General features: G+C 43.3%; 1 protein-coding gene across 2 annotated transcripts in view; it reads right to left on the bottom strand.

Annotated features, from left to right (window-relative positions):
* Window positions 1-12,817, bottom strand: part of ddx11 (DEAD/H (Asp-Glu-Ala-Asp/His) box helicase 11) — an 81,351-nt gene that overhangs the window by 4,844 nt on the left and 63,690 nt on the right. For both annotated transcript variants that reach the window (XM_072268052.1, XM_072268053.1), the window contains 3 exons: window positions 7,395-7,463; window positions 4,371-4,471; window positions 1,760-1,844 (listed from right to left, as the gene is read on the bottom strand). In XM_072268052.1, the coding sequence (XP_072124153.1) occupies window positions 1,760-1,844; window positions 4,371-4,471; window positions 7,395-7,463 (255 nt within the window). The remainder of the gene's footprint in view (window positions 1-1,759; window positions 1,845-4,370; window positions 4,472-7,394; window positions 7,464-12,817) is intronic.

The raw sequence follows: 12,817 nt of genomic DNA, 5'->3' as shown, positions 1-12,817 counted from the left end.
GAAACAGAAAACATCTCTGCTGCCAGTAGCAGAGAGATGGCTGACAGAACTGACTGAGATCAGCACTCTTCTGCAATCCATTTGCTTTTGTAACTTCTTGTACAGGGAACCAATAAGCTGAGAACCAGGCAGACACCCCTGGCTATAAATGGTAAAAATGAGGCAATCAAAAACACTTCATGGTTTCCAAAATCAAATATAAAAAAAGGAAGGCATGAAACACCATAGCAGAGAAGATTATCTCCATGTTTTGAACGACAACCCACTTTTCTGTTGCCTTGTTTACAATGATGGGCACTTTAGAATTGCTTAAACATTTTGTGCTGATACGGTTTTTGAAAGTGTATCACATCAGCTCCTTCACTCTTCCCATGTCTCTCCCTCCATTACTCACAGAGGCACTCTCTCGCCCTTGCTGTATTTTCTCACACACAAACAGCCTCATCTTCTACATACAAAACTGTGAGGTCATTTAGCTTAGCACAAGTGGTTTTCTTATAAACAGAGAAATATGGAAGAGTTATTGTTTCACCTTGTATACAAATGATTTAAAGCTAACCCGAATGTGTGATAGGCAGCTAGGAAAGCTAACAGTGGGCTGACCTTTATTGCAGCAAGTGCCTTGAAACGGTTGCAACTCTTGACCACAGGGGTAACGTCATCTCTAGTGACAGATAAATGGATGGATTCTTTCTGTGACACTGAGTGCCTGGTTTATCTTTTCTTACAGTGATCACCTTCAACTCCCTCCACCTCACATTCAATGATCTCTACTGAATGGGCTCCCTCCAACCACTCTCTGGCCCTCAAAATCTGTCCAGTGTCTTACCCAACCCTCTAAAATCCTCACACTCACAGCCATCTAAACTTGTTTGACCACGGCACCCCCCCCCCATCTTTCCTGGTCAATAATCTACTTTCATTCCAAAATATCAATAAATCTGACTTCAAGGCCTCATGACTGGCCGCCCTCAAGGCCTCATGACTGGCCGCTTTTGATATCCCAAGGACGCAGTCTGGAAGACGAGCGCACCTTCGGGATTCCAGGATTTCGTGGCTCTGGGGTCGTACGGATTCTAGGCCGGTGCCCCTGACTGAAGTGTCGCGGGAGAACACGGAACATCGGGAGCTGCAGGTTAGCTGCTTGGGGTGGTGTTCCTGGAGAACTCTGACTTTTTGGTGCTGACTCTCTGGGCGCAGAGCTTGGAAAAAGCGACGCAACAGATTTTTAACATCGTAAATCAGCAAGTTGTTTGTTATGTTTCCTCTCTCGCTGTGAAACAAGGACAACTGTTTTTCCCCTTACTGGGGGGAAAACACACATCATAAACTTATCTCAACATCTCCAGGGGAAAGCACACAAGGAGGAGAATAACACACACAAAATGCTGGAAGAACTCATCAAGCCAGGCAGAATCTATTGAGAAGAACAAACACTCAACATTTTGTGCCAAGATTCATCATTGTAAATGTTGAAATATGGGATAAATAAATGATTAGCAATTAATTTAGTTTTGATCTTGAAATCTATAGTACATATAACTCAGCCCAGGATGAAAATGGAAGGCCAATATTAATGCATCTTCATAAATACAAGACATTAAGTAAAGTCACTTATGATGCCAGAGATCCTCAGTGTGGGGCTATAATATGTTGAGAGCTGAGACACAGGATCCCATCAGTGTCTGGGAATTTAAACACATTTATTTTAGCCTCTCCACCATAAGTGGAGTTTGTATTTGAGCTCCACCCAACATACCATGGTCTTATCCAGGTACGCCATCCTTTCTTGCAGCTCTGGTGAGTTCACGTTGGGAAATGGCATTCCAATCATTACCACACACCTGTAAAAGACACGTGTAAATGTTATGTATCAAGTCTGGCTCAGGCAGCTAAAACTCTACTTTCTAGCCATGTAAATGACTTTGGATAACAAAAGTTATGGGCTACTAGGATATAAGAGGAAATTATCAGTAATCTGAGAAGGGCTGAAAATCATTTCTGTACCAATTGCCCCCATGTCCAGCATCTTACTAATGACAAGTCCTGAATTTTAACACTTGCATCTTAGCTTTCAAATCCCTCTGTGGCCTTCAAGTCCTGGTCCTTTATCTTTATGTAGTGGAAGAGTTAAATATGCTAATATTACACAAAACATATCAGGAGTTTACTACATTGATGGTAGTGAAGTTAGTGCAAGTTATTATAGTTGTGGGTGCAGACTGAAGAATATGATGTATCCCGAAAATAAGTGTAACTGAGTCAACTTGAGCAGTGATAGGTGAAGTACCATATTAGAATAAAGAAATCACAGAACAACATACAGGCTGTTATTCAGTTCAATTTAAGTTAGTTTTCACTTTAACATGCATGAATACTCATTAATACAGCCAGACGAGACAGTGTTATTCTGGGGCCAAGGTGCAAAACAGTCACACACAGCACAAAGCACAAACAACACATACATAATAACAAGCAAATGTAAGATAAAATACAACCACACCAAAAAATTGTCCAGACCCCGAGTCCACGAATGCCGCGGAAATCTGCAGTCGACCACAATACAGCTTGTCTTCTGCCGAGTGAACACTGGGGTCAGCACTGACTCCAGCCTGGATAATGCATCACACCAGCTCCCGTGGAACACACAGGCTCTGAGACCTCTCTCCTGGGGGCTGTAGCCAGGTGACACTGTAGTTTGAGGCCGAGTCCATGAATGTCGCAGAAATCCACTGTCAACCACAATACAGTTTGTCTTCTGCCGAATGAATACTGGGGGCAGGGGCAACACTGACTCCAGTCTGGATGCCACTTCACACTGCCCCTGGCTTTAGTGCCTCTCTCTTGGCAGCTGTAAACAAGCAACACCGAACACTGCAGCTTGAAGCCTAGTCCTCACTATGACTGGGGCCACGCAGCTGCACCACCACTCTGTGCTAGCCCTATCAGTTCTGTGCTGGTTCTCTGAAATATCTATGCAGGGCCTGAGGCATCTCTTCCTCCACTTTCGTGCAGTTTCTCTCTCAAGTATTCACCCAAATCCCTTTAGTGAGCTGTAACTGAAACTGTATCAACCATAATCCACATTACCTGAAAAAGATGTTCTCCCATAAAATGTTACAGATACTCAGCAGGTCAGGCAGCATCTATGAAGAGGATTAATGAACAGACTTTTCCGGCCAAGACTGTTCCTCTTCTTGGTTCTTTTGCAATCATATCTAAACCATGTCCTTTGGTTACTCATCCTACAGTCACTCTTTAAAACTAACATGATTTCAAAGACACAACCAGTTCTCCAATTCACCCTGTTCCAAGGAGAAGAGACAAGAATTATGGAGTGAAGCTAATAAATAAATCTTGCTAGGATGCAGGTTAAATTGACCTTGATATAATATTTTCCATCATGTTATGCCACACAGGGAAAGCAGTGCAAGGAACAGCTAGAGTTATTCCAAGTGTCAAGGGGACTTTAGAGGAATTATTTGGTGGGAGACAAAGGCAGCCAGTAAGGGATCTTATCGAGATGACAATGCATTGACTATACAGACTCAGAACATCATTACAGGGAAAGTCCGATCTCTGCTCATGGTGACAAACATCAGCAGAAATCTGTCCAACCCCTACCACATGGACAACCGTGAAGCGGATCTTGGCTTCTCCACCAGAAGAAAAGTATGGTTTAATGAGACTGTGCGTAGTTCTAAAAACTAATAAACCACAAATCCAAAACATTCAGCTTGCTTCAATTGGGAAAAACAAGATCAGGCATCTGAAGGTCAGGACCAATAAACAAATCATATCTGAAAGAGCAGATAGTCAGCAAAGTCTTGAAAATCTATCAACTAGCTATCAATCATGGCATGCATTTAAACTTTAATCCTAAAACAAGAGCCTGAGGAGATCTTATCAAGGGCACAGTAACAGAGGGCAACTACTGGAAGGAACACTTTGATAGCCTTACGGACTGAAAATCTACCTTGACATGGGTGTCCTTCATTCTCAGCCCTACTCCACCCTCACAAGAAGTTTAAAAAACATCTGGTAGTTGAAAAACAATAGGGCCTCCTCAGCAGACAAAATTCCCTGCTGTACAACCTAAACATGGTGATGAGGTACACAGATAAAGGACTTGACAGGCAATTGATTTGTGACTGTGGAGATCTACTACTGATAGTAGTGCTCCTGGTATGTTGCTACCGACCTACGTTAGTACCTTTATTGGATCTCATTAGGAATGAACCACAGCGGCTAATCTTGGTGCCCTCGCTTCATTCACATAGAGAGGGAAAGCAAAATGCAGTGCAGTACCAGTAATACTTCTGATTGGTTTGGATAAAAAATTTTGGAGTTATTAAATTGTTAATTCCTACCTGCCGAGATCATCGGAGAAGTTGATGCCTTCGCTCATCTTTCCCCCAACGACAGACAGCAGCAGAGCCCCCGTGATCGGGCCCGCTGTTTGCTTTGAGTGCTGGAGGTCAAATAAAACAGTTACTGTTGCAGATACGGGTTTCAGAGTACTGTAAATATTGCTCTCCTCTCCAAAACAAGAGAGATCAATCTCTATTCCATAAGACCATAGACCACGAGACATAGGAGCAGAACTTGACCATTCAACCCATTGAGTATGCTCCATCATTCCATCATGGCTGATTTATTATCACTCTCAACTGCAATCTCCTGCACTCTCCCCATAACATTTGACACCCCTACTGATCAAGAACTTATCAACCTCTGCTTTACATATACCCAATAACTTGGTCTCCACACCTACCCATGGCAATGAATTCCACAGATTCACTACTCTAAGGGAATTCCTCCTCATCTCTGTTTTAAAGGAACACCCTTGTATTCTGAGGCTGTGCCCTGGTCCTAGATTCATCCACTATATGAAACATGCTCTCCACATCCAGTCTATCTAAGCCTTTCAGACTTGCATCCTCAACACTTCTACAATGAAACAATGACACAAATGCTCAACGAGAACTTGGGTTTCTAAACAGACAAGGTCTCCAGAGATTTTGTAAATTAATGTTTTAGATATATCAATTTTTATCTTATCAAAATTGGGAAGAGACAGAAATAAAAGGTTTTAAACTATAGTGAAGGGGGATGAATGGAGAGAACAAATAATGCTGAGAACCCTACACCGATAGAGCCAATGAGTGGTTTGGAGACCACTAGAGAGAGGATGGTGAATGCTGGTTAACTGCTGCTTATCTGCTCAGAGTACAAGACAGCATTCCTTGAGAAAACTTCATGAAAACACATATCATTGACATTCCCTTTTCTCAGTTCCTTCATCTCTGCCACATATGTTCCCAGGATGGGGCTTTCCTTCCCAAAACATCAGAAATCTCCATCTTCAAAGAACGGGGTTTCCCTCCCTCCACTATTGATGCTGCCCTCAGCAGCGTCCTCTCCATTTCCTGGGCACCCACATTCATGCTATCCTCCTGCTGCCTTGGAAGGGATAGAGTTCCTTTTGTCCTTACCTACCACCCCATGAGCCGCTGCATCCAGCACATCATTCTCTGCAACTTTCGCCATCTTCAATGGGACCCTACCACCAAATACATCTTCACCTTTGTTTCTGCGGGGATTGTTCCCTCTACGATTCCCTTGTCCATTCATCCCTCCCCTTTAATCTCCCTCCTGGCACTTACCTCTGTGAGCAGAAGAAGTGCTACATCTACCCATTCACCTCCATTCAGGGCCCCAAACAATCCTTCCAGGTGAGGCAACACTTCACCCATAAATCTATTGGGGTCATCTACTATATCCGGTGCTCCTGATGCAGCCTCCTCAACATTGGTGAGGCCCGACGTAGACTGGGGAACTGCTTTGCCAAGCACCTTCATTCCATTTGCAAAAAGCAGGATTTCCCGGTGCCAACCATTTTAATTCCAATCTTATTCCCATTCCGACACATCGGTCCATGGCCACTCTCAGACTGAAGGAGCAACTGCCCATATCCCGTTTAGGTAGTCTCCAACCTGATGACACGAACATTGATTTCTTTAACTTCTGGTAACTTTTTCCCCATTCCCTCTTCCCCTTCTTCAATTTCTTATTTTGGACCCCCCTCTTAGCTCTCTCCTCACCTGCTATGACCTCCCCTGGTGCCCCCCCACCACTTCCCTTTCTCCCATGGTCTACACTCCTCTCCTATCAGATTTCTTCTTCTCCAGCCTTTTACTTTTCCCCAGCTTCATACTTCATCGCCCCCTCTCCCAACCACTCCGCTTCACCTATCACCTTCTAGTTTGCGCTCCTTCCCCTTTCCCCACCTTCTTATTCTGCTCCTGCCCCCTTCCTTTCCAGTCCTGAGAAGGGTCTCAGCCTGAAACGTCGACTGTTTTTCTTCTCCTTTGATGCTACCTGACCTACTGTGTTCCTCCAGCATTCTGTGTGCGTTGCTATGGATTTCTAGCATCTGCAGAATCTCGTGTTTACATACCCTTTTCTGACTTAGCAAGTCACTGCCCTCTGGGTATTGTAATTAATTCAAGAATTTCAGATAGCTGACTATTTCAGAACTGGTCAGCTCTGATAAAGGTCAACAATCTTTAATTGTTTTCATTTCTGCCCAGATACTATCTGAGCTGCTGATTATTTTGAGAATTATTTTATTTATTATTTCTAGCAATTGTTAACTCAGTTTCAACAGCTTTCTCCCCTCCTCTTTCCATTCATCACTTCCTGCAGACAGATCAACTGCAATTAACCAGCCTTCACCCAGCAGTGCCGACAGTTAAGTCATTCATTTGCTCTTCCCGCCTCTAAGCAAAACTATGCCTGCTTTTAACTTTTGTTGATTCCAATGAAAAGTCAGTAACATAAAATAGCAACTCTGCTTCTCTTTCCGCAGGAGCTATTTCCGCTTTTATTTAAGAACTGAGCTTTAGCTGGAAGGGTTTACAGTTACTATGGGTACAAGATAGCTATCTAGCACTTTGACCCGTCTTATAATTGCCAGCAGCCTGTTTCTCCATGAATTAAATAATCTGCTCTGATTCACCAATCTCCTCACCTATTTACAGCACAGTGGATGCCAGTCTTAAACAGGAGCCTAGATTATCGCCCCATTCTCCCTCTCCAATGCAGAGCACTGTGGTGGCATACCTACCAACGTTGACTCAACATAGTAGCCCACACTTCTCTCCTGCTATCTTGTCCTGTAAGTCAACAACACGGATCAACCCCCAGAGTATAAATTGATGCTTTAACCAGGCCAGACTTAATCATATTCTGAAGTGTGCAAGAGCTTTCACTCAAGAGTCAACATAATATGAGTCTCTCTGTGGGCAATTCTCTTTAATGCTCTACCAGACAAAAAACAGAAAATCAAAGCCCGAAACATCAAATGCATAGCAGCATATGTTTGTACATACCTGGATACACCTGGAGTACTCAGAAAGCACATGCTCCACCATACTGGCCTTTTTGGGCTCCTGGAAAATCTGCATTATTAGGTAAATGAAAATATTTTAGGCAACAGAAATCACAGCATCTTGATAATATATCCAACTATATAATGGCGACACAGAAAAATATCACGTGGCAACAAATTAATATTAAAGTTCAAAGTAAATTTTATTATCAAAGTTCGTATGTCACAAAATACAGTCCTGAGATTCATTTTCTTGCAGGCATTCACAGTGGACAAAGTACAGTAGACTAAATGAAAAATTACACACCAGCGCAACAAGTCCACAGCAGATACCATTTCATTGGCTCTTCATTCAACCCTGGAACTTCTGGACAGCAAAGATGCATACATCAGGATGCTCTTTATTGACTATAGCTCAGCATTCAATACCATCATCCATCCCCTCAAAACTCATCAATAAGCTTCATGACCTTGGTCTCAATATTTCCTTGTGCAATTGGATCTTCGAATTTTTTCTCTTGCAGACCCCAGTCAGTTCAGATTGGCAACAACATCTCCTCCATATTCTCCAACAGCACAGCTACACCACAAGGCTGTTTGCTTAGCTCCCTGCTCTACACGCTTTGCACTTATGACTGTGTGGCTAAGGGCAGCTCCAATGCCATTTTCAAGTTTGCTGTTGTAGGTCAAATCAAAGGTGATGACAAATCAGCATATAGGAGGGAGATTGAAAACCTGGCTGAGTGGTGTCACCGCAACAACCTTTCACTCAATGTCAGCAAGACCAAGGAGCTGATCATTGACTTCAGGAGGAGTAAACCAGAGGTCCATGAGCCAGTCCTCATCAGAGGATCTGAGGTGAAGAGGGTCAGCACTTTAAATTCCTCGGTGTTATCATTTCAGAGGACCTGTCCTGAGCCCAGCACGCAAGTGCAATTACAAAGAAAATACGGCAGTAAGTCTAATTCCTCAGGAGCTTGTGAAGATGCAGTAGAAAGCAGCTGATTGCGCAATCAAGATTTGAACAGATCAGACTCAGCAGAAAGCAGCTGATTGGGCAATCGAGGTCAGGTGACCAAGCAGTTTGATTGGGCAATTGAAAATTGAAAAGCTCAAACAAATAAAGAGGGGTAGCTCAAGCAGAGCGGCCAGTGGAAGGAGCTGTTACAAGTTGGAGGCTGAGGTGAGGAAGGCCTAATGAGTGGTGGGATTAGAGTCGAGTTGTGACTGGAAAATGGCAGAGAGAACATTAAGGAAAGAGCCAAGCTGTTGAAGGAAGTTTTTGGCGAGACTGGAAGTGAACTCGAGATGGAGGTCAGCGGGAAAGAGGAACGGAATGGAAAGAGGAAGAAAAGAAAGCAGAGGTACGGGATATCAAACTCTGAGGAGTCAGCGGATGATCAAAACAGGACAGCAAAACAATGGAAAGAAGATGAGATTAAAGCAATTATAAAACTAAGCGAAGACGGGGCGTCTTTTGGTGATTGGAACCCGATTCGTTTGATGAAGATGCTCAACAAAATTATAGGCGAGATTAAAGGAGCAAAGATTTTACGAAATGGATCGCTATTAGTGATTTGTCAGGATAGTGCTCAGCAAGGTAAAGTGATAAGATTATGTAAAATAGATGGCAAAGAAGTACAATGCTCAATACCCAACAATAGAAAGTGGACTAGAGGAGTTATTTTGGGGATACCAAAAAAAGTTACTATGGACGAGATTAAACAGAACATAAAAGGAGCAAAAATTATAGAGGCCAAACGTTTGAAAGTTACAAGAAACTGGAAAAAGTGTGATAGTTTATCGGTAATGATTAACTTTGATGAAGAGAGATTGCCGACTAACGTTTACTTAGGGTATATGTGTTATGCGGTTAGAATATATATACCACCGCCTTTAAGATGCTATAAATGTCAGAAATTCGGGCACATTGCGGTGGTCTGCAGAGGAAAACAAAGATGTGGGAGATGCATTGATAAACATAAATATGGAAAATATGAAGCAGGAGCTAGGCTGAAATGCTGCAATTGTGACGAACACAGCGCAGCTTATCGAGGGTGCATATATAGCAAAAAGGCGGCTGAGATACAATATGTAAAAGTCACTCAAGGAATCAGTTATGCAGAGGCAGTGAAAGAATTTTATGAAAAAATGGCTGTCAAGAAAACAAATACAGGGAATAATAAACTAGTGAATTGTGAGAACCGTAATATGAAAAATAAGGATACACTATTAATGAGTTGAAAGGATTTCGTGCTTTTTACGGTGGATGCAATTAATTGTTTAGCGCAAACAAGCGAAAGAACTGAGAAAATTAAAATTATCGTCAAGTCTGCAGAAAGGTATCTTGGTATTAAAGGGATTAGGTGGGAAGAAGTCAAAGAAACACTGAATGGAGGATCCAACAGTTCACAGGCAGGGAAAATGGAATCTTAATGGCAGTATATTTAATCGCAAATGGTCAAGAATTTAAGAAATGTTTCAGAACTTAAGGAAAATCCTGAGATTTTATGGTTGAAGCCCAGGGTAAATGTGCAGAACTCCAACAACAAATAGAAGTACCCGACAAGAACAACGGTGAGTAGGAAAGAGATTGGAAAATGGAGGAAATTATTACAAGGATACAAAAGGAAAAGGAATTTGTTGCAAAGTGAATTATCTACATTCAGATTATAAAATGAAAACATGGAAGCAAATGAAGAAGAACTCCGAGGTCTCAGTAAACGACTGCAGGCTACGATCCAAGAAAAGGAAAACCTGAAAAAGCAGAGACTTGGAAAAACAGCAATTTTAAAAGTATAACGTGCGATAATTACTATTCTTTAACAAGATGATTTTAGTCTTACAAGTGATGTAGATGAAATCAATGTAATTGAGGTAATGCAACTACACGAAAACATGTGAATAGCAGTTTGCGGCATTATCTAATGAGTGCATAAAGCATTCACGAGGAATTGCAACTACAGAGTGATGCTAATAGAGAACAGCAGGCTGAACTAGATTGTCTAAAGTAGGGAACTCCAGGACATATTTGGTAGGAACACAAGCAGTCTAGCAGGTGGCGGTAATGCACTGAAAACTGGTTGCCAACCGCCATAAAACAAAAAAGAAGAAGAAGAAGAGTGGCCAGTGAGGGAGCGGAGCTTTGATGTGAGAGATTTTGGCAGTTGGATTGTGCAATCAAGTCAATCAAGATTTGAATAGCTCAGACTCAGAAGAAAGCAGTTGATTGGGCAATCGAGGGCAGATGACCAAGCAGATTGGTTGGACAATCAAAAATTGAAAAGCTCAAACAAATAAAAGAGGGGCAGCTCAAGCAGAGTGGCCAGTGAAGGAGTGGAGCTTCGAGGCTTTGGTGAGCAGAGGCTGAGGATAAGCTTGCTCCCAGTGAGGTAAGGCTGGGAAAGTTTCTTTAATTTAATTAACTTAGGAGTTGGTAATGGAGGCAGTAGGTAGGGCAGTCCAGTGCTCTGATTGTAAGATATGGGAAGTCAGGGACAGCACAATTGTCTCTGATGACTACACCTGCAAAAGGTGATTCCAGCTGCAGCTCCTGTTAAACCGAGTTAGGGAGCTGGAGCTGGATGAACTTTGGATCATTTGGGAGGTAGAGGCAGTAATAGATTGGAGTTTCAGGGAGATAGTCACCCCTAAAAGTCAGGAGACAGGTAACTGGGTGACTGTCAGGAGAGGGAAGGAGAATAGACAGAAAGAGCAGAGCACCCCTGTGGCCATTCCCATCAATAATAAGTATACTATTTTGGATGCTGTTGGTGGGGAACCTACGAGGGACAAGTTGTAGTGGTTGTGTCTCTGGCACTGAGACTGGACCCTCAACTCAGAAAGGAAGGAGGGAAAAGAGGACAGCAGTAGTGATAGGGGATTTGATACTTAGGGGGACAGATAAGAGGTTCTGTAGGAGAGATTGAGAATCCTGGATGGTCTGTTGCCCCCCCTGGTGCGAGGGTCCGTGATATCTTGGATCACGTTCTCGGTATTCTCAGGAGAGAGGGTGAGCAGCCAGATGTCCTGGTCCACGTGGGGACCAATGACATAGATAGGAGTAGGGATGAGGTCCTGAAGAAGGAATATAGGGAGTTAGGAAAGAAGTTTAAAAAGCAGGACTTCAAGGGTGGTAATCTCAGGATTGCCGCCTGTGCCACGAGACAGAGAGGGTAAGAATGGGAAGTTATGGCAGATATGAATGCATGGCTGAAGAGTTGGTGCAGGGGGCAGGGCTTCAGATTTCTGGATCATTGGGATCTCTTCTGGGGAAGGTCTGATCTGTACAAAAATGATGGGCTGCACCTGAACTGGAAAGGGACCAATATCCTGGCGGACAGGTTTGCTAGAGCTGTTGGGAAGGGTTTAAACTAGTTTGGCAGCGGGGTGGGAATCAGAATGTGAGTGCAGAGATTAGGGTAGAAGGACAAGGGCATGATGCTATGTGTTCTGACTTGGTGAGGAAGGACAGGCAGGGGACAAACCATAAATGTAGCCAGTTAGAGGGGTTGAAATGTGTCTATTTCAATGCAAGGAGTATTAGGAATAAAGGGGATGAACTTAGACCATGGATCAGTACGTAGAAATACGATGTTGTGGCCGTTACTGAAACTCGGCTGGAGGAAGGGCAGGATTGGCTGATGCAGGTACTGGGGTTTAGATGTTTTAAAAGGAATAGGATGGGAGGTAGAAAAGGTGGGGTAGTAGCATTACTGGTCAGAGATATTATCATGGCTATAGAAAGGGAGGACGCTGCAGAGGGAGTGTCCACTGAATCAGTATGGGTGGAAGTCAGAAATAGGAAGGGATCAATCACAGTGCTGGGAATAGTCGGTAGGCCCCCAAATAGCCGTCGGGACACCGAGGAGCAGATAAGCAGGCAGATTTTAGAATGGTGCAGGAAATACATGGTTGTAGTTATAGGTGATTTCAACTTTCCTCATTGACTGGCACCTCCTGATTGCAAGGGGGATAGATGGGGCTGAATTTCTCAGGTGCATTCAAGAAGGATTCCTGACACAGTATGTGGACTGGCTGACGAGAGGAGAGGTCATACTGGATCTAGTTCTGGGTAATGAACCTGATCAAATGGCAGACCTCTTGGTGGGGGAGCATTTTGGTGAGAGTGTCCACAACTCCTTTAGCTTCAGCATAGCTATGGAAAAGGATTAAAACAGACAAAATGGGGAAGTGCTTAACTGGGGAAGGGCTAACTATGAAGGGATGAGGCAGGAACTAGCGAGAGTAAATTGGAAACAGATGTTCAAGGGTGAAAGCACAGAAGTAATGTGGAGGAAGTTCAGGAACCACTTGTGCTGGGTTCAGGATAGGTTTGTCCCACTGAGACAAGGAAAAAATGGTAGGAAAAGGGAACTGTGGCTGACGAAACACGTGAGGCAATTCGTCAAGAGGAAGAAGGAA

This window comes from Mobula birostris, chromosome 9 (assembly GCF_030028105.1).
Source record: "Mobula birostris isolate sMobBir1 chromosome 9, sMobBir1.hap1, whole genome shotgun sequence".
In the NCBI taxonomy this organism is placed as follows: domain Eukaryota; kingdom Metazoa; phylum Chordata; class Chondrichthyes; order Myliobatiformes; family Myliobatidae; genus Mobula; species Mobula birostris.
This window is presented reverse-complemented; position numbering and strand designations above follow the sequence as displayed.